This window comes from Physeter macrocephalus, chromosome 18 (assembly GCF_002837175.3).
Source record: "Physeter macrocephalus isolate SW-GA chromosome 18, ASM283717v5, whole genome shotgun sequence".
Taxonomy (NCBI): domain Eukaryota; kingdom Metazoa; phylum Chordata; class Mammalia; order Artiodactyla; family Physeteridae; genus Physeter; species Physeter macrocephalus.
The window spans coordinates 52,567,810-52,593,389 of record NC_041231.1 but is presented as its reverse complement, the minus strand read 5'-3'; the positions used below and the strand labels follow the sequence as shown (position 1 = coordinate 52,593,389).

General features: G+C 42.5%; 2 protein-coding genes and 2 non-coding genes across 6 annotated transcripts in view; 3 read left to right on the top strand and 1 right to left on the bottom strand.

The window, feature by feature from the left end:
- Positions 1-16,935, bottom strand: part of MLH1 (mutL homolog 1) — a 59,130-nt gene extending 42,195 nt beyond the window's left edge. Inside the window, exons 1-9 of the mRNA XM_024132296.2 lie at positions 16,743-16,935; positions 14,228-14,318; positions 11,934-12,032; positions 9,936-10,009; positions 8,249-8,321; positions 7,046-7,137; positions 5,565-5,607; positions 5,335-5,423; positions 3,026-3,138 (exon numbers count right to left, since the gene is read on the bottom strand). Coding sequence (XP_023988064.1) covers positions 3,026-3,138; positions 5,335-5,423; positions 5,565-5,607; positions 7,046-7,137; positions 8,249-8,321; positions 9,936-10,009; positions 11,934-12,032; positions 14,228-14,318; positions 16,743-16,858 — 790 coding nt within the window. The 5' untranslated portion in view covers positions 16,859-16,935. The remainder of the gene's footprint in view (positions 1-3,025; positions 3,139-5,334; positions 5,424-5,564; positions 5,608-7,045; positions 7,138-8,248; positions 8,322-9,935; positions 10,010-11,933; positions 12,033-14,227; positions 14,319-16,742) is intronic.
- On the top strand, positions 417-489 carry TRNAG-CCC (transfer RNA glycine (anticodon CCC)). The gene has a single exon. It is a non-coding gene; the product is annotated as a tRNA-Gly (tRNA).
- Positions 1,893-1,965, top strand: TRNAG-CCC (transfer RNA glycine (anticodon CCC)). Its single transcript has one exon. It is a non-coding gene; the product is annotated as a tRNA-Gly (tRNA).
- Positions 16,936-17,235: 300 nt separating the features above from the next.
- On the top strand, positions 17,236-25,303 carry EPM2AIP1 (EPM2A interacting protein 1). 3 transcript variants are annotated; one of them, XM_028478899.2, is made up of 3 exons: positions 17,236-19,945; positions 23,226-23,370; positions 24,367-24,442. In XM_028478899.2, exon 1 carries the CDS (start codon positions 17,343-17,345, stop codon positions 19,167-19,169), a length of 1,827 nt encoding a protein of 608 aa, XP_028334700.1. In that variant the 5' UTR covers positions 17,236-17,342; the 3' UTR covers positions 19,170-19,945; positions 23,226-23,370; positions 24,367-24,442. The 3 variants fall into 3 exon arrangements, with proteins under 3 accessions (XP_028334700.1, XP_028334699.1, XP_028334695.1); XM_028478898.2 differs by having other exon boundaries at positions 23,226-23,254; positions 24,367-24,426; XM_028478894.2 differs by having other exon boundaries at positions 20,510-25,303.
- Positions 25,304-25,580: the final 277 nt, after the last annotated feature.

Genomic DNA, 25,580 nt, shown 5'->3' with positions numbered 1-25,580 from the left:
GATAAGACTAAAGAGTGTTCTTTGTCCCTGCCACCTGAGTGAGCCTGCCCAGTGTGTAGATAAGTGAATGACACACATAAGAGTCTGACCTAACCTCTAAAAAGTCTACAAATAACAAATGCTGGAGAGGGTGTGGCGAAAAGGGAACCCTCCTACACTGTTGGTGAGAATGTAAATTGTTACAGCCACTATGGAGAACAGTATGGAGGTTCCTTAAAAAACTAAAAACAGAATTAGCATATGATCCAACAATCCCACTCCTGGGCATATATCCGGAAAAGAAGAAAACTCTAACTCACAAAGGTATATGCACCCCCCAACATTCACAGCAGCACTATTTATAACAGCAAAGACATGGAAGCAACCTAAATGTCCATCAACAGATGAGTGAATTAAGAAAATGTGGTTTAGGGACTTCCCTGGTGGTCCAGTGGCTAAGACTCTGCACTCCCAATGCAGGGGGCCCAGGTTCAATCCCTGGTCAGGGAACTAGATCCCACATGCTGCAACTAAGACCCGGCACAGCCAAATAAATAAAATTTTTTTTTTTTGTTCACTAAAAAATAAATAAATAAATAAAACTAAAATAAAATAAAATCTTGCCTTTGAAAGGAGATTAACATTCAAGAGAAACTTCTCTTTCAGCTTCCTCCCAGAATTTCTCAAATGCTTACCAGTCACAGAATATAAAATTCTGAACTCCCATGACTAATTAGAAAGGAGGGAGAGAGAGTACTAGCACATAAAGTGATGAAGCCACTAAGTCAGTGATTTCCTAGACACCTCCACAGGGATGGCTTCAAGCCAATCATCCCATTTTTTATTGTTCCCTCGTCAATGTACCCTATGAATTCCCTTCTTGAGTTCCTCGTATAAAGGAAAAGAGAACGAGAAGGCCAGCAGAGAAGTCCCCAAAGTTCCTCCATTCATAACACCTGCAGAGTGACAAAGCAAAGGGGGGATGACAGCCAAACTGGGGTCTGGAGCCCATAATCTGACCCATGCTAGCCTAGCAGAAGCTTCTAAATTCCATGACAAACTCTATCAGTTTCAAGAAAACTAGCTTTTTGTCTGGAGGAAAAACCTTCTAACTCTGAATCTACTAGTCTCTCATTTCTGTTATCAGACCTTAATGATCTGCAAATTGTCTTCAACTACATTCTAGGGAGTATTCTAGGGAGTTCTAAGCTCTCAGCAGACCCTAATTTGTCCCCATTTCCCCTCAAAAAAAAAAAAAAAAAAAAGACTAAAATCAGAGGAAGATCTTCATACAACACAGCTCTCTTTTCTCCTCAGACCGATGACCAGCTGATGACCTGCTGTCCTGCATTGGTGGAGCCAAGGATATGCCACATCTTTTTATTTCCAATGAGAAGACCGGCTGTGATCTTATCAATGAGGAGACTATTATTCTGAGTGCTCACTACATCACCCACAGCTGCCTCAATAATGCTGCTGTACCAGATTTCTGAACTTGAGATAAGACTAAAGAGTGTTCTTTGTCCCTGCCACCTGAGTGAGCCTGCCCAGTGTGTAGATAAGTGAATGACACACATAAGAGTCTGACCTAACCTCTAAAAAGTCTACAAATAACAAATGCTGGAGAGGGTGTGGCGAAAAGGGAACCCTCCTACACTGTTGGTGAGAATGTAAATTGTTACAGCCACTATGGAGAACAGTATGGAGGTTCCTTAAAAAACTAAAAACAGAATTAGCATATGATCCAACAATCCCACTCCTGGGCATATATCCGGAAAAGAAGAAAACTCTAACTCACAAAGGTATATGCACCCCAACATTCACAGCAGCACTATTTATAACAGCAAAGACATGGAAGCAACCTAAATGTCCATCAACAGATGAGTGAATTAAGAAAATGTGGTTTAGGGACTTCCCTGGTGGTCCAGTGGCTAAGACTCTGCACTCCCAATGCAGGGGGCCCAGGTTCAATCCCTGGTCAGGGAACTAGATCCCACATGCTGCAACTAAGACCCGGCACAGCCAAATAAATAAAATTTTTTTTTTTTTAAAAAGAAAATGTGGTGTATATATGTATATACACAATATTACTCAATCATAAAAAAGAATGAAATACTGTCATTTGCAGCAACACAGATGGACCTAAAGATTACCATACTAAGTGAAGTCAGAGAAAGACAAATATTATATGATATCACTTACATGTGGAATCTAAAAAATAATACAAATGAACTTATTTACAAAACAGAAAGACTCACAGACAGAAAACAAACTTATGGTTACCAATGGGGAAAGTGGGGAGAAGAATAGGAGCATGGGATTAACCAATACACACCACTATATATAAAACAAACAACAAGGATTTACTGTATAGCACGGGGAACTATATTCAGTATATTGTAATAACCTATAACGAAAAAGAATCTGAAAATATATATATAGACGTGTAACTGATTCACTTTGCTGTATACCTAAAACTAATACAATACTGTAAACCAACTATACTACTTCTTTTTTTTTTTTTGGCCGCTACGCGCAGCTTGCGTGATCTTAGTTCGCCAAACAGGGATTGAACCCAGGCCATGGCATTGAAAGCGCTGAGTCCTAACCACTAGACCGCCAGGGAACTCCCAATCAACTATACTTCAATTAAAAAAAACAAACAGTGCCTGCACCTGAGATACCTCCTCCCTGTATCCTGCTGTGCAATTTCCGATGGTGGGCCTTGATATAAGGAGAGAACAAAGATCTGCCCAGGGCCTGCTGGTAAAGGCTCTGAGGCCAGCAGGCAAGCAGGCTGAACTGGCTCCCAGGGGCCTGGGATGCCGTCTCCTGGGCGCCCTCTCAGAGGCAAGAACCAGACTCCCCAACTGTCAGCCAACAATGAGCACATGTGAGAGGGCTGAGCAGACTAAGGGCAGAAATTAAACCACATTTCGGCATGAGGTTTCCCTGGGTGTAATCAATCCTGTCCATGAGGAATTTTTCCATGGCCCCCTAAAGTTCCCTGTGGATAGATTTCCCCACATGGCTCTTTCTCACTTACGATTGATGAAGAGTAAGAAGATGCACTTCTTCACCGAGTAGTTTGCATTGGATATGTAGCCATTCATTTTGAAGGCGAGGGTTTTATCCTCACACCCAACTTCTATCAATTCTCTGATTGGAAAAGAGAAATTTTGAGGCTTTGGGAAAAAAAGGGAAAATTCAAACTTTCTAAAGAATCAGAGTTGGAAAAATCAGGGCTCCTTCCCATAAACTGACTGCCAAATGTGGACCCCTGTGACTCGGTTCATTGAGATCCCCGGGGCCCGCCCATCCATCCGTCTGTCCATCCATCCACCCACCTACCCACCTAGCTAGTGTTTTCAAGCACTTACAATATGTTCCATGCCAAGCGTCACCGTCACTGCTAGGACACAGCAAGTCCAGGCTCTGAGACCTTATTTTGCCGAAACTTTTATGTATCTTAGTAACTTAGTAACTAAGTCCCAAAGATGAGATTCCAAAGAACTCATCTCTGCTGAATCCCTCACTCTGCTGATGGGCACCACGACGGGGCTCCTGTGTGGCGCTCCCCAGAGTGTGTTTATGCGGAGGAGAGGCCAGTGGGTGAGAGGAGGTTCTCCCACAAGCCACACTCATTTCTGCCTGAGGGCCTCGCAAGTGCTGGTCCCTCTGCCTGGAAAGCTCCCACTGCTAGCTAAGTAATTCCTCCTTATCCCCCGTAACTCGGGGACCACTTCCTCAAAGAGCCTTCTATGACAATCCCTCTCCCCAGCCACAGGAGATCCCCCCACCTTACACTTTTCCTTTGAGGCATATAGCACAGTCACTAATGAATGGAATAATTAGTCCCTGTGTCTTTCCAACTAGAATATGAGTCCTCTGAGGGCAAGAATCCTTTCTGCTTTATTCCCTACTGAATACCTCTACCACACAGCACAGCACCCAGCAAGGAGCACTTGCTCATTAAGCACTGGCTGGATGGATGAAGGATGCTTTGCAGGCAGTGGTGTGTGCTCCCAATCTGAGTAGAGGGCACAGCTCACCTTTCTTCCACCACACGGTGAACCAGCAAACCCTCTCTTCCCCAAAAAAGAGGCTGGTGTTCTGGAAACATATTTTGGGAACTGCTGCTCTCTTACAGTCCCTAGAAATTTCATAACAACTAATTCTGAGTCTTAAAATTTGGTCAATGAGCTCTTAAAAGTTTCACTGTACAACAGAGCTCTCTTTTTGCTCCGGGAGCACAGTTGAAAAAACAATTCCTTAATACTTAGTTAGTAAGAAAAGCGTAATTAAAAGCAAATTGGGGCTTCCCTGGTGGCGCAGTGGTTGAGAGCCCGCCTGCCGATGCAGGGGACATGGGTTCGTGCCCCGGTCTGGAAAGATCCCACATGCCGCGGAGCGGCTGGGCCCATGAGCCATGGCCGTTGAGCCTGCGCGTCCGGAGCCTGTGCTCCGCACGGAAGAGGCCGCAACAGTGAGAGGCCCGCGTACCGCAAAAAAAAAAAAAAAAAAAAAAAAAGCAAATTGACTGTTCCCTAGCTAGGAATGTGGTTTTATTCCAAGAGTGAGTAATTTGTCCTTCAAAGTAGAAAACTGAGTTCTAGGACTATTGCTCCTGCTTTTAAGATTATTGGAAAAAGTGAAGTCAGGGGCTATCTAGTTCATCTGTGTACCCCCAGCATCTGGTGCACACCTGGCATACAGAAGGCTCTTAGTATTTTTCCCCTCAGATTATGACACAGGCACTTTGGGCTTTGCAAAGGCCTGAGATTTAGCTATAGATCTGTGATGGAAACAGTGGTTTTCACCCACAGAAGGGAGTGCTGTGAAAAATCTATAATAATACAAGCAATTTTCCTGCTTAGGCTTTCCTTGACAATGAAGATTTGGTGACACAAAACTGCTTGCCACCAGACAGGCAAGTGTTTAAGGGCAGAAACATTTTATTTGTCTTTATATCCTTAACTTCTGACACAAAGACTGGAATATGGGAGGCAATTAATAAATGTTGAATGATAATAAATGCAATCCTAAAGTGATGATAATGAAAATACAAGGGCAAGAGGGAGCACTGGAAGATGACAGAATTCTCCTACACTGGAGATATTTTGAAGACAGAGACCTAGAGAGAACACACTGATTCATAGCCAGAGCATCTAGGAGATGACATGCACCCAAGAAGGGTTGATTCCATGAAATAATCTGAAACATGACAATAAGCCTGAAGCATGAAAACAAGCCTGCATATTTGGTTAAAGCAAACTCTTAAGGCAGGTGTTAACAGATTCCAAAATAATGTGACAGAACGCAGAAGATTTTTTAAAATATAAATTATCAACATACCGGCTAACAGCATTTCCAAAAATGGAGCGAATGTTGTCCACGGTTGTGGCATTGGGCAGTGTCCTGACGTCGGCTACCGTCTCACCTTGCTGATAAACAGAACAGAAGATCCAACTTACTGTCTCACAGGGCTGACTGAAACACCATAACCTCGTCTCCCCGGGCAACTATAAAAATATCCTTTCTTCTTTTACAATACATAACCATCCCCCTATAAATCAAGAACTTACTTTTTTAACCGAGAAACTAATGCCTGAATTGTGTACTGAATACCTGGCAGAGAAAAAAACAAAACAGTAAAAAAAGAGCGGCCAAATGCAGAGTACATGCCCCCTTTTAGTTAAACAAACTGGTGGAGTTAAGTAATCTAAACAAAGATATATACAAACAAAAATATCTTTAAATGTCATATTGTACCCACAGGAAAATAAGCCAACAGAGACGACATGAAGATATCAATGCTAAATGTGGCAGAATCGAATAAAAAACAAAAAACTTTGCTTCTATACGTTGCTGACTAGACTCAAGGATATTTCAATACAACCTCCTCCTTGACTACAGTTTTATTTTCACAAACTCAAAAGATCTGGGTTGCCTCAAAGACATCTTGAGAATGTAGCCTGAACACCCCCTGCACTCTGTTGTTCTGTCTCAGAGTCCCCAACACACCCCCTCCCCACCCACTTCCTCTCCCCCGAGGTCCTGTCCTAGTATCTCCCAGCCTTTTCTTGGTTGGCTATCATTTACTACTCCTCCCTCCACGGGCCCCAGGACCTGAAGGATTTTGTCTAGCCAAATGCACTTATTCAGTAACAATTAGTTCACTTATCACACCCAGAACTAAAACAGCCAACCAGAACTCTTCTATTTCCGGGAGCTAATTAATATTGTGATACTGATTCATACAATTCCAGGGGAAAAAAAGCAAAAAAACTTGATGTGTCTGTTCCACTTTAATAGAGGTAAATGTTTTACTGATTTTAATTTCTGTAGCAATACTGAGAAATAGTTAACACACCGCTGTTACAATTCAAGGACACGCAGGCTCAGAGAGCCATGCTGGGGCCACTGTACTAGTATGTTAAGTCAATCCTGGACATAATGTTGTTTTCACCTGCCCTGAGTCCCTTCTCACTCTGTTAACAGCCCCTAGTCTTCCTTTGGGACACCACCTCTTCCCCATTTCACTTGATATATCCTTAGACTGCCAGTCAAGAAATCTTCTCCCCCCAAATGTGGGCACACGAAGGGGGGACCCAGGCTATGCCAATAAGATGCACTCTCCCGGGAGACAGGCTCTTGAGCAGAGTCAGGAAAGGAATAAAAACAGCTGGAGCAGGGCCACTATATTAAATCCCTGAAGCCACCCTGCTTCTTGTTCTCCCCAATGAGCAGCCGTCCACACACTTCTTTCCACTTGCTGAGTCACTCCTCGCCTTTCAATAAACGTCTTTTGGGCTCAAATTAGTAGTCAGTTTGTTTTGCCTGCCACCAAAGAACCCTCACTGATACAGAGACCAACTCCTGCTCTCTCCTGGGGACATGAAAGACAACCCAGAACTGATGACTAAACCTTGACCAGAAACAATCTGTAGGCTAGTACTGCTGCTTACCATCTAGCTCAGCAACTGTTCTCAATATCTAAGCAGCGGAACACATTCCTTCGGTGAGAGAGTGATTCAGAGACCCCTGCCCAGATCTTGGACTGTACCTGCCGACAACTTCCAGAATTTTCCCATACTCTTCACTTGGATTTTTTAAAGCTTTCCTCCTCGTGGATATGTTGTAAAAAAGGTCCTCTACCTGAACAGAAGATTGATTTTTCTTGTAAACTCACAGAAATAGATGGAAATAAAGCTGGGTCTTAAGGCAGAGAATCCAACTACATTTACCACCAGCACAGTTCTAAGCATTAGGAGAGGGGGCAAGAGATGGGGCAGCCTTAACAAAAGAAAGAAGGGATATTTCACCTGCCTCCCACTTCACTCACTGATTTCTCAGATAGGTACTGGGGGCTACCTTCATGTCAGGCTCTTTGCCTTGTGCTGGGAATAAGACGACAAATGAAGCACAGTACTGCCCAGAATAGCACAAGATTTAGTGGGGCAAACATAAACTTATAAACAATTACAATACCACATGGCATTCAAACCTATTTTGCAAACTAAGAATAATTATCAGATCTTTTAGGGGTTCTTGGAAATTACACTGTGGTCCCAGGTACAGGATTCCCCCTTAACATGCACTGCAAAGTACACGTTCATTTCGGCCCCCACCCCCCCTCCACCTGCCTCATCAAGCCCAGGGCTTGGAACCTTTGAGGAGATGTGCTCTGGCTGGGGCTGAGGGTGGTTGGGTGGGATGTGTAACATGACAGTGGGGTGCTTTATGGGATCTCGGAACGGGAAGAGACCAAATGTGGCACCACAGAAATAAGGCAGTGTAACAGACTTTCTCCTAATTAATGATACAATCTGTTACTCAGAGCCCTTTGAGTGAGTGGCAGATATTCTTCGTTACATCCTTCCTTGATAGATGAGCAAAGTGAGGTTAAGGGACATTAAACGACTTGCCTCTGGACACAAAACCACTGGGTGGCAAGGCTAAGACTCTGACTCCTCAACTGGATCCAAGCTTAAGGTTCTTTCAATGCCAGCTACCCTGCCACAGATTTCTGTGGTCTCAACAGAAGAAACTCCCAGCCTCTTAAAAAAAAGAGGCGGTGGGCAGGCTGCCAGGCCACAAAAGTCAATAATCATTTCTCTTTCTTACAGGGTGATATCTTGGGGCTCCCATTAACTAGTAAATTTCATTTTTTTAATCCTTTGAGAACTCAAAGACAATTTTGTTTTTTATTTCAATATTTATACAAAGCTCTCTTCCAAAAATTTCCCTTCCCGTGTACCATTCTTACCGTGATCTGGGTCCCTTGATTGCCTGCACATGGTTTAGGTGGAGCTTTCAGCTTTCCATCTGAGTAATGTGCTCTATCAGAAAATATAAGAGATTACTGACAGCTAACAAAAAAAAGAACAGATACTTATCCGAAGAGTAAAAAAGTAAATTACACCAACAATAGATTAAAATATAGCCATGTTATAAACTGTCTTAGTTACCGGTTTCCTCTATTTTTCCACTTCCATAAACATTCTAATTGGATACCAAAGGAGGGGGGGAAAATCCATTTTTTGTTTTTTGTTTTGGCAAATATTGCTTTTTAGTTCCTGAGTTCTGGGCTACAAACAATAGTTTTGCCATTGCCTAAGATGACTGTAAAATTTTTTTCAATCATTCTGCAATCATTTATTGAGGGGCTACCATGTTATCAGGCCTGTAAACGCCCTGTAATAAAGGCAGGCCTTGGGAGGTTCTTGATTTAGTGAGGGGATAGACTTTTCCCTTAAGTGTAGAACAAGGTGCTAAGTGATCCAGAGTAGGAAAACATTTAGCCTGGGGTGGGGGTGGGGGAAGTGTCACAGAAGAGATGACAATTCACCTGGGCTCTGAAGCAGTATAATCTCAGGTGGAGAGAACAGGGAAGACCATCCAGGAGGGGAAAAACATAAACAAAAGCAAAGAAGCTTTAGAATATGCAGCAGCTGAGGATGTGTGGAGGGGAGAGGCTGGGAAGATGGACTGAGTGCATTGGGAGGGTGCTAGTTGCTATGACAATGACTCGATTTCACCCTGCCACAGGAGAGCTACTAGAGGTCCCAAGCAGGGGCATAACACCCCAGAGGCAAAGAAATGGAACCTGTGTCCCAGACTATTTCAGAAGATTCACTCACAAGCGGCTCCCCAGTTTGTCAGAAGGGATTGTAATCATATCAGCCCAGCTAGGTCCTAGGGCCGTTACAATTTGCATCGAGTAAACCCGCTCTAGCACCAGTGCTGCAGACTCTGAAATGCTCCATCTTCCATTACAGCACACACTCAACTGTTAGAGGGCTGAGAAACAGGCAGAACTGCCCTTTGTTGAAGCTATTTTCTATATAAACTAACAATCTGTATGATTAAAAAAAAAAAATTCTGTTGTTTGGCGTGAATTAGACACTCAATACCCATCTTTCACTAGGGAATGGCCAGTGCTTATGAAAACAAAGGTGTGATTTTGATTCCCTGAATCCCCTTTTTGTTCTGTTCCAAGGTCATTCAACAGCCTCTGAAAACTCTGCCAACATAAGAGACAGCCAGTGGCTGCTGTGGGAAGGTGCGGCGGGGGACTCAGAGCGGCTAAGGAACCAGGATCCTTCAGCACCCCAGCCACAGCCCCATAATCAGGCCGAAGTGACATCCTGCCAAAGGGCAAAGGGGAAGAATGACATCACAGCTCCCACGGACTCAGAATTCCTCTGTGTAACAGACACCTTGCTAGGCACTTGTAATCTGTTACATCGTACCTTTCACGAGTCCATAAAGTAAGATTATTACCTATGATGATCCCTGTGCATTATCAACTAATCCAAAGGCAGGAAAGAAAAGTTACCCAAGATCTAGGCCAAAAAAGATAACACTGGTGTTCAGATAGGATTACTTTGAGATGCAGGCAAAAAGCACATTTCAGGATGAATTTATACACACAGCAGAGGACAGCACTATACCTGTATGCACACTTCCCATCAGCTGTTTTGGTTGTAATGCTGACGTGAGCCACATGGCTTATGCTGGCCAAAGCCTAAGGAAAAAAAGGAAATGGAATGAAAGAAAAACCCACTGCTGGGTCACCCCATCTCATCATTAACAGAGAAGTTATCTCAATTGCCTCTTCTGTTTTGTATTAACAAACGGCAACAATGAGCACTCTGCTCACTCGCTTTGATGACTTTTTTTTTTAAAAAGGAAGCTATTGAGTTGAATCTGTAGCATAATTACTAGAACAAGGGAAAATATATATATAAAAGTCCAAACGGAAACACACCCAAGCATTTTTTTTTTTTGCCACACCACACAGCTAGTGGGATCTTAGTTTGCCAACCAGGGATTGAACCTGGGCCCTCGGCAGTGAGAGCACTGATTCCTAACCACTGGACTACCAGGGAATTCCCCACCCCCAAGCAATAACGTTAACCTTAATAGCAACTGTGTTCAGGTGTAGAGTTATAGGTGTATTTAATAATCTCAATGATTTGTCTTCTAACAAGTTTAAAGCCTGCCTTCAGAAATGGATAATGGAAACACTGCAAATAGATAGTGCTGTATACTATTATTCAACACTGTTTTCTGTAAGCAATTTTATGTTTAGAAATATAAATTTAGGGACTTCCCTGGTGGCGCGGTGGTTAAGAATCTGCCTGCCAATGCAGGGGACACGGGTTCGATCCCTGGTCCGGGAAGATCCCACATGCTGCCAAGCAACTAAACCTGTGCGCCACAACTACTGAGCCTGCACTCTAGAGCCTGTGAGCCACAACTACTGAGCCCACGTGCCACAACTACTGAAGCCCATGCGTCTACAGCCCATGCTCCACGACAAGAGAAGCCACTGCAATGAGAAGCCCATGCACCGCAACAGAGTAGCCCCCGCTCGCCACAACTATAGAAAGCCCACGCGCAGCAACAAAGACCCAATGCAGCCAAAAATAAATAAGTTTATAAAAAAAAAGAACAGTATGTAGCCATTACAATTTATGTTGCCCTACATATATTGAATGATATCTTTATTTCCAGAGTATTGTCATAAAAATATAAGATACTGTTTTTATCCATTTTCTATTTAATATATCCCTATGATACATCATATAATTTCATTCACAGATATTTCAGAATATAACTTAAAAGGACTCAAAAAAAAAACCGATGAAACTATTTTTATACCAAGAAAATTAACAGTAATTTCTCCTTAATACCATCAAATAACCAATCTGTGTTCAAATATCTGTCTCAAAAAAATTTTAGTTTGTGCAAATCAGGATCCAAGTAAGATCAATACATTGGAGCTGGTTCACATGCCTCTTAAATCCCTTCTAATCTATGCTTCTTCCTCCTTTCTTTACCTTTTTTCCCCCATGCAGTTTACTTTACAGGAAACAAGTCTTTTATCGTGTGATTTCCAGTCTCAGTACCATTTACCATGCTCCCCTGCTCCTTGTATTTTTCTGTATATGGGTACTTGGATCTAAGTATTGGTAAGATTCACATTTGATTTCGGACAAGAAAACTTGGTAGATGGTGCTATCTTCTTCCATCAAGAGACTTGGGGGGTCTCTGTAGATACAGTTTATGGTGTATTAAGTATTTATGGATAGGCAGGGTGGGAGGGAGGGAGATGCAAGAGGGACGAGATATGGGGATAAATGTATACATATAGCTGATTCACTTTCTTATAAAGCAGAAATTAACACACCATTGTAAGGCAATTATACTCCAATAAAGATGTTAAAAAAATAAATAAATTTAATTAATTAATTAATTATTTTTTAAAAGTATTTATGAACAATTCTCAGTTTTGGAAAATTGAATCTAAGTTTGTTTAGATTTGCATATATTTAACAAGTAAAAAGTATCATGTCTTATTGACCTGCTGAGAAACATATGCTGACAAATGGCAGAAATGTCATCACAGGAGGATGTTTTACACATTTCTTCAATCCTCAGCTTACCTCCCCCCGAAAGCCATAGGTAGAAATACGAGCTAAATCCTCAAAGGACTGCAGTTTACTTGTGGTGAACCTCTCACACACAATCTCCAGATCTTCTTTCTAGAAGGTGCAAAAAAATCAGTGAATAATTATGTTACTCATTTTTCCAAATCTTTTTTCATTTCCCTTTTCTTGACTGAATCCAGGAAGACATTCCTCTTGGGAGAAGAGTTCTAAATCAGCGGGAGCCTCCTCTCTGGACATCCAGAACTCCACTCGGTCCTGCTGTTCCTTCTTCCTCTCTCACCTCATTCCTCAGCCTCGTTTGCTGCTTCTATCTCAGCTCCCCTGAGAGTGGATAATTCACAGTTCCATCACTGGACCTCTGCTCTGTCTCCACTCACTGTCTTGATGATCTCACCCAGATTCACAGATTTTACAAAAATCATTACTGTATTAGAAAACTTCTTTATTAAAAATCTATAGGTACATTTAATTGTAGTAAAATATACATGACAAGATTTACCATTTTAACCCTCTTTAAGTGTACAGTTCTGTGGCATGAAGTGTATTCACACTGTTGTTCAACCATCACCAACATCTATGTCCAGAACTCTTTCATCTCCACAAACTGTACCAATTAAACAAAAGCTCTCGGGACTTCCCTGGTGGTCCAGTGGTTAGGGCTTCATGCTTCCATTGCAGGGGGCAAGGGTTCAATCCCTGGTCAGGGAACTAAGATGATCCCGCAGGCCATGCGGCGCAGGCCCCCAACCCCCTGGTAACCACCATTCTACTTTCTGATTCTATGCATTTAACTACCCTAGGTACCTCATACAAGTGGAATCATATAGCATTTGTCCTTTTGTGACTGGCTAATTTCACTTAGCATACTGTCTTCAAGGTTCATCCACGTAGTAGCACTTGTCAAAATCTCACTCCTCTGTAAGGCTGAATAACATTCCATTGTATGTATCTATCACACTTTGTTTATCCATTCATCTGTGGATACTTGGGTTGCTTCCACTTTTTGGTTATCATGAATATGTTGCTATGAACATGAGTACGCAAATCTCTTCAAGACCCTGCTTTCAACTCTTTTGGGTATATACCCAGAAGTGGAATTGCTGGATCATATGGCAATTGTTTAATTGTTTTGAGAAATCACCATACCATTTTCCACAATGGCTGTACTATTTTATATTCCCACCAGCAACATACAAGAGTTCCAATTTCTCAACATCCTTGTCAATATTTTTTTTAATTTTTATTGTAGTTGAAATATTTGGTTTTTATTAATTACTTAATTAATTATAACAGCCATCCTAGTGAATGTCAAGTGATATCTCACTGCAATTTTTATTTGTAGTTCCCTAGTTACCAGTCATGCTGAGCTTCTCTTTATGTGAGTCTCATGGCTTTTAATACCATCAAAATGCAATACACCAAATTTTTATCTCCAGACTCACACATGTATCCAACTAACAGGCATCTTAAGTTCAACATACCCCAAAATGAATTTCTGATCTTCCCCCAAACCTGCTTGTTCCATAGCCTTCCCATCAGTAAATGGCAACTCTTTTTTTCTATTTGCACAGGCCAAAACCTTGAAGTCATTCTTGACTCCTCTTTTTCTTACTCCCTGTACAAGCAAATTCTGAGAGCTTTGGTCTTCATCATCAACCCAGAATCTCACTGCTTCTTACATCTCTGTCACAACCAAACCGGTCCAAGGCACCATCACCCCTCTCCTGGACTGCTTCAAAAGCCTCCTCACTGCTTCTGTCCTGTCCTGCTACAGTCTATTTTCTGCATTGTAGACAAAAGAGTTCTTATAAAACTTGCCAAAGCATGTCACCTCTCTGCTCAAAACCCTCTAAAGAGTATCCCACCTCATCCAGAGTAAAAGCCAAATATTTTACAACATCCTACAAGGTCCTACATGCTCAGCCTGGTTATCCTTCAGACCTCATTTCCTTTTAGGCTTCCACTCCCTCCACCACCCATTCTAGACACACCAACCCCCTTGCTAGTCCTTAAGCGTGTCATGCAAGCTTCCATTTCGTGGTTTTTGTGTGTATTGTTCTCTTTGCTCAGGACACACAACCTTTAAAGTTTCATGACTCGCTCCTTGACCTCCTTATTCTCCTAAACAGTGCCCAGCATGGAATAGGTACTCAATAAATATTTATTTTTCAAACAATCCCATTCGTAAAAGCCTAAAGTTTCCACACAACAGGGAAAAGTCCCGCCACTTCCTGCAGATGTAGTACACGAAACACACAAACATCCTGCTGCTCTGAGGTTTTCCTTACCCTGATCCCGGTGCCATTGTCTTGGATCTGAATCAACTTCAGGCCTCCCTCTTTAATAACCACTTGAATACTTGTGGATTTTGCATCTAAACTGGCAAATCAAACAAAAAAATAATAATTTATTAGTCTGCAACTACTCTAATGCACATATTTTAATACAAGTCAAGGGATAAGAACAAATTCCAGACAAATATAAGACTCAGTGTGCTTTCCCTTTGTCTCACAGACTCTGTGACTACATTGTTATCATTTTACATGCTGTGTGAGAGAGAGGGAAGGAAGAGAGGGACGGAGGGGGGAACCATCATTTCCAATAGGACATTCAGCAACATTTCTTTTCCTCTAGGAAAAAAAGAAAGGGAAGTTAGAAGTGGGACCTTTTAGCACATGCCTCTTTCTTACCTACTTTTCAACTAATTCTACCAACTGTTACTCAAACTTTATTCAGCCTCAGGTTCCTAAATGACCCTTATAAAATGTCATTAAAAAAATTCTAGGGGGCTTCCCTGGTGGCGCAGTGGTTGAGAGTCTGCCTGCCGATGCAGGGGACATGGGTTCGTGCCCCGCTCCGGGAAGATCCCACATGCCGCGGAGCGGCTGGGCCCGTGAGCCATGGCCGCTGAGCCTGCGCGTCCGGAGCCTGTGCTCCGCGGCGAGAGAGGCCACAGCAGTGAGAAGCCCGCGTACCGGAAAAAAAAAAAAAAATCTAAATGATTTTCTCTACTATTTTCTTTATGAAAATATATTTTTGTTGGGGGAAAGAAAAATGGCAGTGCAGAAAGTTCTTTAAGAAGTCAATACATCATTTTATTCCTTCAAAGAGTAACCTACAAGCATAGAGCACCTATAGAGCTAGAGAAAGTAAATCCAGACTGAGGTTGCATGAGAAAGAGAAGTTTCCTCCTCACACAGAAAATTCTTTATTCAGAAATAAGATATTAAGTTACTTAAATATTAAAGATCTTTCTCAGGAGCCCCTGAATTGAAGTTGTACTTAGCCGTCTTGACTTACGTATTAAAAAGAGCATAACTGGGGCTTCCCTGGTGGCGCAGTGGTTGAGGGTCCACCTGCCGGTGCAGGGGACACGGGTTCGTGCCCCGGTCCGGGAAGATCCCACATGCCGTGGAGTGGCTGAGCCTGTGCTCCGCGGCGAGAGAGGCCACAGCAGTGAGAGGCCCGCGTACCGCAAAAAAAAAAAAAAAAAAAAAGAGCATAACTGGACTCCATACAAAACCTCTGCTTAGAGAATTATAATCCACTGATCTAATATGTGTAGTGTTGCTATAGTCTTCTGGCACAGGACAGTAACAGGCCCAAATCGTTCTGTCAGTTAATTCTAACACTGTAGAAACAAAAGCCAGCCTTTGTGAATTTAAAGTCAAAAGGAGAAACCGTCACCAGTCTCCCTGCTCCTTCTTTTGTCTACCTAATTCTCTTCTTTTCTCTCAGTGGTCCTTTCAGACCCACTGTTCTTTCAGTCCCATTACCCACGATGGTTCGTGTTTTCACAACAATCCCTTTACAAAGCTACCAATTTTCAATGGGACATTTTTTTCCTTTTAACGTATAGATTTTATTAACATCAATGCATTTTTTTTTTTTTTTTTCGGTACGCGGACCTCTCACTGTTGTGGCCTCTCCCGTTGCGGAGCACAGGCTCAGGATGCGCAGGCTCAGCGGCCATGGCTCACGGGCCCAGCCGCTCCGCGGCATGTGGGATCTTCCCGGACGGGGGCACGAACCCGCGTCCCCTGAATCGGCAGGCGGAATCTCAAAACACTGCGCCACCAGGGAAGCCCAACATCAATCCATTTTAACACAAAGGATCTGACACAACGTTTAGGTACATTATGAGCCTCTGTCCTTTTTAAAGTTTACACCCAACTTTCTTTCCACGTTTTTAATCTCTTCCTTCCACAAGGTTTGTGTGACAGTTCTAAACTTCAGAATCCATAAAATCAGATATCTTCGAAGTGACCCCGCAAAAAGTAAAGGGCAGGAAAATCCTAAGTGGGGTCAATCACTTGGCAATGGGGAAATCACAAGTTAAACCCCAAGTCCACCGTCCTCTCCTAAAATCCCAGCAATTTATTTAGAATAAAACTCAAAATGAATTGTACTCCTGAATGTAGATGGATGACTTCTGGAATAAGCAAGAAATTGATAACACATAGTACCCTCTGAAGGATGAAAGTTTTTTTTCCCCCTTTTTAAATTATAAAATTTTTATACATTTAAAAATTTGCACCTTCCACATATATAATTTTTAAAGGACTTCTCTTAATGGCCACATGAAAATATTCCGTAACCCTCTCCTTGCCCGGCAACAACCCTAAAGTCTCGCGAGGACGCTCGAGGACCCGTGAGAGGCGAAGGCAAGACCCCCAGCCTCCGCCGCCGCCGCGGCCCTGCGCCGCACAGGCCTTGGCTCCGGGCAGGGAGGCGTGTCCGCCCTATCCTGAGCATCGGCCCGTTAAGTCGTAGCCTCTAAGGAATCCTTGACTCCCTTCGTACCAGTTCTCAATCATCTCCTTGATGGCATTAGCCGGGCGCTGGATAACTTCCCCTGCCGCGATGCGGTTCACCACTGTCTCGTCCAGCCGCCGGATAACCCCCGCTACCAGCGACATTTTGGCGCCAGAGGAGCCCGAGTCACGGCGAGAAGCTAACTGGAAGTGCTTTCAGCCAATCCCCTTAGAGCTTCGTGCCCACATCTTTCCATCAACTCTGCTGACGCCATCCTGCCCCACCCTCTAGAGGCAGCGCCGCTTCCGGGCCAGTGAGCTATTTATTGGGCAGCTTGAATGCCAGTCAAGTCGGTGAGTTCCGGTTCTCTTAGTCCCGCCCTAAGGAGGCTTCAGTTCACGTTGCAGCTAGAAGGATGTGCGCCTGCGCACTAAAAATCGCTGTCCACTCTTCCTATTGGCTCATGTCTGGGATTGAGGAATACGAAATCTCCAGCCAATAGGAACAGAGGTGTCGGAGCCGCAGGTTGGTGTCCCCAGCTGGGGTGATCTGGCGCAGAGTGGAGGAGGCGCTTGCGGCTCGCTCCTGCTCCTCCCCTCTTCTTGCGGCCTCCCGGAGGTCGGCCCAGCTCCTGTGGCCTCCCGTGAAATGTGGATGACGCCCAAGAGGAGCAAAATGGAAATCGACGAGTCTCGGGGGTTCCGGGCCGAGTGGACCCAGCGGTACCTAGTGGTGGAGCCTCCGGAGGGCGAGGGCGCCCTGTGCCTGGTGTGTCGCCGCCTGGTCGTAGCCACTGGCGAACCCGACGTCAGGCACCACTACGAGGCCGAGCACGACTATTACGAGCGGTATGTGGCGGAGGGCGAGCGCGCGGCCCTGGTGGAGCGTCTGCGTCAGGGCGACTTGCCCGAGGCCGCCCCGCTCACTCCGGAGGAGAGAGCTGCTCGTGCAGGTCTCGGGCTCGCCCGCCTCTTGGCCTTGAAGGGTTGCGGCTGGGGCGAGGGGTACTTTGTGCACCGGTGCATGGAGGTTATGCTGAGAGATGTGCTGCCCGATCACGTAAGCGTTCTGGATGGCATTGATTTATCTCCGGAGATCACGCGGCAGAGGGTCCTGGACATTAACCAAAATCTACGCAGTCAGCTTTTTAACCGAGCCAAGGACTTTAAAGCCTATTCCCTTGCCTTGGACGACCAGGCTTTTGTGGCCTATGAGAACTACCTCCTGGTCTTTGTCCGCGGCGTAGGCCACGATTTGGAGGTGCAAGAAGAGCTTCTGACCATAATCAACCTGACTCATCACTTCAGTGTTGGTGCCCTCATGGCGGCAATCCTTGAGGCCCTGCAGACAGCAGGGCTTAGCCTGCAGCGGATGGTTGGACTGACCACGACCCACACTCTGAGGATGATTGGTGAGAACTCAGGACTGGTGTCATACATGAGAGAAAAGGCTGTAAGCCCCAACTGTTGGAATGTGATCCATTATTCAGGATTTCTTCACTTGGAACTGTTGAGCTCCTACGATGTAGATGTTAATCAAATCGTAAATGCCATATCTGAATGGATAGTTTTGATTAAGACCAGAGGCGTTAGGCGGCCGGAATTTCAGGCTTTACTAACTGAATCTGAATCAGAGCACGGTGAAAGGGTTAATGGAAGGTGTCTGAACAATTGGCTTAGAAAAGGGAAGACTTTAAAACTAATATTTTCCTTAAGAAAAGAGATAAAAACATTCTTGGTTTCGATAGGGGCAACAACGGTCCATTTCACGGACAAGGAATGGCTTTGTGACTTTGGCTTCTTGGTGGATATTATGGACCACCTTCGAGAACTTAGTGAACTATTGAGAGTGAGTAAAGTCTTTGCTGCTGCTGCCTTTGACCATATTTGTGCCTTTGAAGTGAAGCTGAATTTACTTCAGAGACATATCGAGGAAAAAAATCTAACACACTTTGCCGCCTTGAGCCAAGCTGTTGATGAGCTTAAAGGGCATCTTCAAGAAGACGAAAAAATACTCGATCTTGATAGGTATCGAGTGGTGATCTGTCGCCTACAAAAAGAGTTTGAGAGACATTTCAAGGACCTCAAGTTCATTAAAAAGGACTTAGAACTTTTTGCAAATCCATTTAGCTTTAAACCTGAATATGCACCTATTTCAGTAAGGGTGGAGCTAACAAAACTTCAGGCAAATACTAACCTTTGGAACGAATACAGAACCAAAGACTTAGGGCAGTTCTATGCTGGATTGTCTGCTGAATCTTACCCGATTATCAAAGGGGTTGCCTGTAAGGTGGCATCCTTGTTTGATAGTAGCAAAATCTGTGAAAAGGCTTTTTCATATTTGACTCGAAACCAACACACTTTGAGCCAGCCATTAACAGACGAACACCTCCATGCCCTGTTTCGGATTGCCACCACTGAAATAGAGCCGCATTGGGATGATCTTGTGAGAGGAAGAAATGAATCAAATCCATAAACTTTTGTAGTACAACATTGAAACACTCAACAAGAATCCAATTCTAAAAGCAAACATCTGTTTGATTTTCAAGTTTACTAATTTGGATTGTGGGAAAGCACCACATTATTCATCCAAATTGCTCACAATTCAAATTCTTCAGACATATTTTTTTTTCCATCTCAAGAGGCAGCATGGGACTGAAACATGCAGACACCTTTTTTTAAAACTTAATTTGATGGCAAAGTCATTATCTTTTGCTTTTATAATATAACTGTTTTTAAAGACATTTAGTACTAATAATGTGAGTTGAATTAGAAGTCTGTTTTTAAGGTGTTTTGAAGAAACTTTAGCTCTTATTTTAACAGTGTTAAAATTCTGATGCATATAGTCTGAAATTATCAACTGCTTAAATATATGTTTGAGCCAATTTGCAGAAACTCACATAGCAAGTGCAGAAGTTTCTGAAAAGGAGGAACATACATACAGTGGAGGTATTTTGTTGAACTATCAGAATGTTGAGACTATTTTTTTTAGACATATTTCTGAGTCTGAAGTAAATATTGACATATTTCCTCCCTCTCACCTCCCTCCCACCTGCCCTAGCGATAATGATATTACTAATACAGAAAATAAGCACGTAAAATTTTAGTCAGAGGAGCAAGAATTTTTTTTTTAATTGCTAGTTTAGGAGGCTTCCTGCAGTCTGGAGATCAGACTAACCAATTTTTGGAGGTTTCCCCTGAATTTTTCACAATTGGGTGCTGTTTTATGAGCTTGCCTACTAAAGGACTACGGTAAGTATAGACTCTTAGGGGTTGCCCACTGGTAATTCTTTTTTCTACTCTAGACAGTTTGGCCCTGTCAAAAAAGGATGAGGAAAAAAAAGATGTTTGCATCCCAGGATCAGGAGGTGTGAGATATTTTAGCTAATTTGTCCCATCTGCATGAGTGTTGCAGCTTTATAAAGAAATCCTGCTTAAAGGAAACCGTTTATTTTAAAGTGATATAATATCAAATGTTGTTTGTTGCTGGAAATGGATTTATTATAAATTTGACACTATCCCACACATTGTGTATTTAAGACAGTGCACAAGTGGAAATATTTAACTCTCAAGAAGCAGCTTTATTTACAGATTGTAGCACTTCCGTATTTCTAAGTGAGACATCTGCTTTGTGCTAAAACAGTAATTTTCAAACTTATGTTAACCATGAAAAGGAAATCTTACAGTAAAGCCAAATATGTGAAATGATTTAAGAAGAGGACCCAACTTAGAGATCCTCTCAAGTACAATTTGAAAACTTGTGTTCAAGTCCTGTCTTAACGATTGTAATGCATTTTTCTGTGGCCACTAATTCAGCAAATTCAAGGAACCAGAATACAAACAAGAATTTAGAAGGAACTGAAGCCTGAGCTATCAAAATAGATGCCATAAAGAGCCCAAGAACCAAAATTCTGCCAGTGGTTCTCAACCAGAGACAGTATGCCCTCTTTCCAGAGGATGTTGGGAGACATAAAGGGGACTGTTTTAATTGTCACACTTATTGAGGGAAGTTCTGCTGGCATGTAAGCGTGAACGACACCCCATCCCCCATCCCCCGCAGTGCATAGGACAGCACAGCACAATAAAGACTTATTCTTCCCAACGTGCCAGTAGACCCCCTGTGTAGATCCTCTTATATTTCGAGAGACAGGGCAAATTACCGGTAGAAGCAGAATTAGAAGGGCAAGTTGGGAAGACTGATAATACTTGATAAGGGAAACTAATTCCAACATTCCAAGTTTGGCTGGTAAGATGCACTCAAGGCCTTGCTAGGTTCTGGTAGCTCACAATAGCATTTATAAATCAGTAATTGGTATTGAACCAGATTAAAGGGCTCTGTTCTATTATACATAATTGGTTTAGGGCCGAAAAGAACGTGTAATGTATTACTAAGATACTTAGCAGAAGGGTCAAGTTAAGATTTGGGTTAACAGGAAGTAAACTTAAATATCTGGAAAAACAACAGTGAAAAACCAAACAACAACAACAAAAATCTACCGGTAATTTCCCAATAGTTTGGAGTATTCTATTTCGTGGCAGGTGCTTTATTGAAAGGATAATTGGAAGACCTGAAAGCTGCTTCTGCTTTCTAACCCCAGTTCCTTAAATATTGAACTCTTGTACATTTTGTGAAGTTCCACTATATATTTTGCTTAAGGTAATAATAAGATTAGTTATATAGTCAGTGAATGTGGGGGAGGCATAAGCTAAGAATTTTAAATTCACCCTGAACAATAGAGAATTGCCATAAACTAGTCTTTGTAAAAAAGAAAAAAAAAGTGTGTATTTTACTGTTTTCTGTACTAAGTAGTTCTGTAACTGCATGGCAGTCTTTAAAAATTTCTTTTTATAAAATAGTTTTTACTAGTCCTGTTGTATCAGTGAATATAGTTAAAATAAGTACTATTTTTAAAAAACTTTATGTCCCTATATCTCCCATTCCTACTAGTTTTCTTAAAAGATTAGTCTGTGTTTCCATTCTCCCATATTGCTGCTGAGACTGCTCTACCAAGCTTATTAAGTCCTTGTCAATATTCCTACCCTCTTTACACCACTGGCCACCCTTCATTAAATACTTGTTTAGTTTGGCTTCAGGGAGATACCATCTCCAAGTATGCTTTCTCAGTCTTTGCAGTCACCTCTTTCCCTTAAACATCTGTGTCCTTGGGATTTTTAAATTTGGTTTTAGCTGTCTTATTCTACATCATCTCCGTAGCTGATCTCTTTTTTCTTTCATGGCTTCACTTACCAACTTTATGCAAATGACTTCCACATTCATATCTCCTTTCTAGACCTTTCCTGATTCCTATATCTAATTGCTAACTTAAGTCCACTTTGCTGTCTCATAGGCACCACAACATGTCCTTGACCTTGCCCCCCAAACCTGCTCCTCCTTTCCTGGTCCCTCTCAGTAAATGGCACCACCACTGCCAACCATTCAGTTGCCCTGACCCAAGCCCCAAACCCAGTTAGCCATGACTTTTCCCTCTTCATCCATCACATCCACTCACACACACCTTTCTGTTAAGCCTGTTGCCTAAACTTTTCTTGATTCTACAATGCTACTATCCTGATCAAGGCCATCAACCTCCCTAAATTATAGCACTGGCCTTCTCAGGCTCCATTTCTCTGGTTGTGATCCCTTTCACAGTGCAGCCAGATTTTTCCAAAAGACATATCTGGTCATATCACTCCTCTGCTTTCACCACTGCTCTTAGGATAAGGCTGTTCAAGTTTCAGTTTATATGCCACTTCCTCTAGGAAGCCTTCATCAATACCCTCTAGACTAGGTGCCCCTACTGTGCACTCCCTAAATACCCTGTTCTTCCCCAGCCATATACTTAGCACACTTTGTTGTTCCTTCCTATTGATCAGTGCTAGACTGTAAGCTTCACAAGGGCTGGGACCATATATATGCCTGCACACGGCTATATCTAGTGCTTAGCACAATGCCTGACATTTCAATAAATGTTTGGATGAATAAATACTTGCATAGTGCTATACGATCTCTGCAGCTCTTTCATAGTCTCCTTTGACCTTCACGGTGGTCCTGCCGTACCTGCTTGCTGGGTAATTGTTATCCACATATTACAAATCAAGAAATGAAACTAAGTTCTTTGTGACTAGGGAATTGTATTCCTAGAATTTAGTTCAGTGCTAGGCATGTGCCTCAAATATTTACTATGTGAATGTTGTTGAGGAAACAAACTTAGATTGCAGTTTGCCCTAGTAAACGTAAGTAGTAAAGCTGAGTATACTCACATAAATCCACCATGTAATATTGTCTTTACCTCCTTGATGTAGAAGTCTTAATTTTTTTTTTTAAATTTCTAAAGGGAGGCTTGCAAAGGAACCTGGATGAGAAAGATTGGACACCTATTTAGTGGACTAAAACAATACCTCAGTAATTAAAAAGTTGTATTCAGTATTGGAAAAAGATCATGCTGCTTAAGAGTTAATATCCATTTTCCTTCTGTAAGCATCAACCCTAGGAGAAAATGGCATCTTATTTACTTGCTCTTTTCCTTTACAGATAATTTCTGGCTCTTCTGGGATTTTAAAGTAAGTAAATTTAACAAAATGTTAGAAGAATGACTCAGTCAGCCCTTCTGGTCACTAGATATTCAGTTCACTTGCTTTCCTACCTGCAGAATGTCCTCATCACCTCCCCAAGGAAGGTAACCCGAAAGTGACATCTGGTCAATGTGTACTTCTTAGATTTGCTATGTTTCTTTGCTTTCTTGTTCGCATGCCTCTCTGAACTTAATTTCTGGGTAACTTGGGCTTTCAGGCTTTGTGGGAGAGCCATACCCTTAGTCTCTTTTTCCCTGAGCCATTTTTTTCCAGTTTAAGGGATTAACCAGTGTTACACTCTTAGTTGGACTTTTAATCTGAGGCCCATTAACTAATTCAGAGGTTTTAACAGTAGGTGTGATAGTCATCCAGTGATTTGATCCTTGCTGCAAAAGTGGGTTTTAGTCAACCTTTGGCGTATAGGATTTCTCGCTTTTATCTCTTTGTAATTGAGAAGTAGCTTCTTCCTACCCAGTAAGTACTTGAGTTTGTGAACTCTCTTTATTCCCTTGTTTTTCTGCTTGCAAACTGATTAATACTTTTCTGAGTTCATCTCTTTCCTGTCTATTTTGTCAAATGGGGCCAACAGCAACCATAACATACTTTGTTTTCTTGTCTTTTTTTTTTTTTTCTTGAATAAAGTATAGATTCTCTGCCTTCCAGGTTCTCTCCGGACAGTTTCATCACTCCATTAACATGCATCGCTCTTGCATAAGTTATTTCTTCCATCTTCCACTAGCAATTTCCTGAATGCCTGCCAACTAAGCCAATGTTCAGTATGCTAGGTTTTTCGAAAACAGAACCAGTTTCTGTATCAGAATGGGCTAGGTTGCTGTGCGGTAACAACCCCAAAATCCCAGCTTTTCTCTTGTAGCTTGGCTAGGGGCTTTGCTCTAAGTCAGGGATTGAAGAACTATGGCCATGGGCAAAATCTGTCCTGCTGCCTGTTTCTGTAAGTAAAGTTTTATTGGAAAATAGCCTTGCCCGTTTGTTTATGTATTGTCTGGCTGCCTTTGCTCTACAGTGGCAGAGTCGCGTAGTTGTGGAAGAAAGTGTCTGGCCCACAAAGTCTAAAATATTTACTGTGTGACCCTTTACAGAAAATGTTCACTGATCCCTGCTCTAAGTGGTCCTCATCCTAGGACTCAGGCTGACCAAGCAGATATCATGTATGGTGTGGCTGCTCATTTTGGGAAATGAAAAAGTCTGACAAATCACTGATAGGCCGGCCCTTAAAGCCCTTTCACTGGCCAAAGGAAATCACATGGCCACACCAAAGTTCAAGGAGGAGTGTAATCCTTCCTCGTGCCTTGGAAGAGAACCCGAAATATTTGGAAGACAGTACTACCAACTACACATATAGTTAAATCTCCCTATTTATAAAATTTCTTTGAAAATATTTTTTCTTTTTAATTGAGGTGAAATTATGTTCAGTAAAATGCAAATATTTAATGTACACCTCAGTGGATTTTTATATACACCCTTGAATCCATCACCCAAATCAAGATATTGAACATTTCTAGTACCCCAGTCAGTGCCCTGTGCCCCCCCACCACAACAAATAACCGCTATTCTGACCTTTATCACCATGGATTACTTTTTTTTTTTTTTTTTGCGGTACGCGGGCTTCTCACTGTTGTGGCCTCTCCCGTTGCGGAGCACAGGCTCCGGACGCGCAGGCTCAGTGGCCATGGCTCACGGGCCTAGCCGCTCCACGGCATGTGGGATCTTCCCGAACCGGGGCAGGAACCCGTGTCCCCTGCATCGGCAGGTGGGCTCAAGCACTGCGCCACCAGGGAAGCCCCACCATGGATTACTTTTGTCTGTTTTAAAGCTTCATGTAAATGTAATAATTATATGTACTCTTTTGTTCAACATTGTGTCTGTGAGTCATCCATGTTGCGTGTAGCAGCAATTCGTTTTTTACTTCTGTGTAGTATACCATTGTATGACTTATACCACAATTTATGAATCCATTCTACTGTTGATGGAAATTTTGGTTGTTTCCAGTTTGTGGTTATTATGAATAAAGTTACTATGAACATTTTTGTGTCTGTCTTTCAGTGAACGTGAGCACCCATTTTTCTTGGTATTCTCCTTGGTATATACCCTGCTTCCATACTTCCCTCATAAATATTCGCACAGCAACTAAACTGATCCTTAATTTTAAAATATAAATCAGCATGCCAGTCCTCTGTTCAGAGTCCTCCAGTGGCTTACTATCACAATTAGAATAAGATCCAAGGTCTATCATGGTCTGCAAGATCTGTGCCCACACACACCCTTTTTCTTCCTACCCCATCTTACATCATAA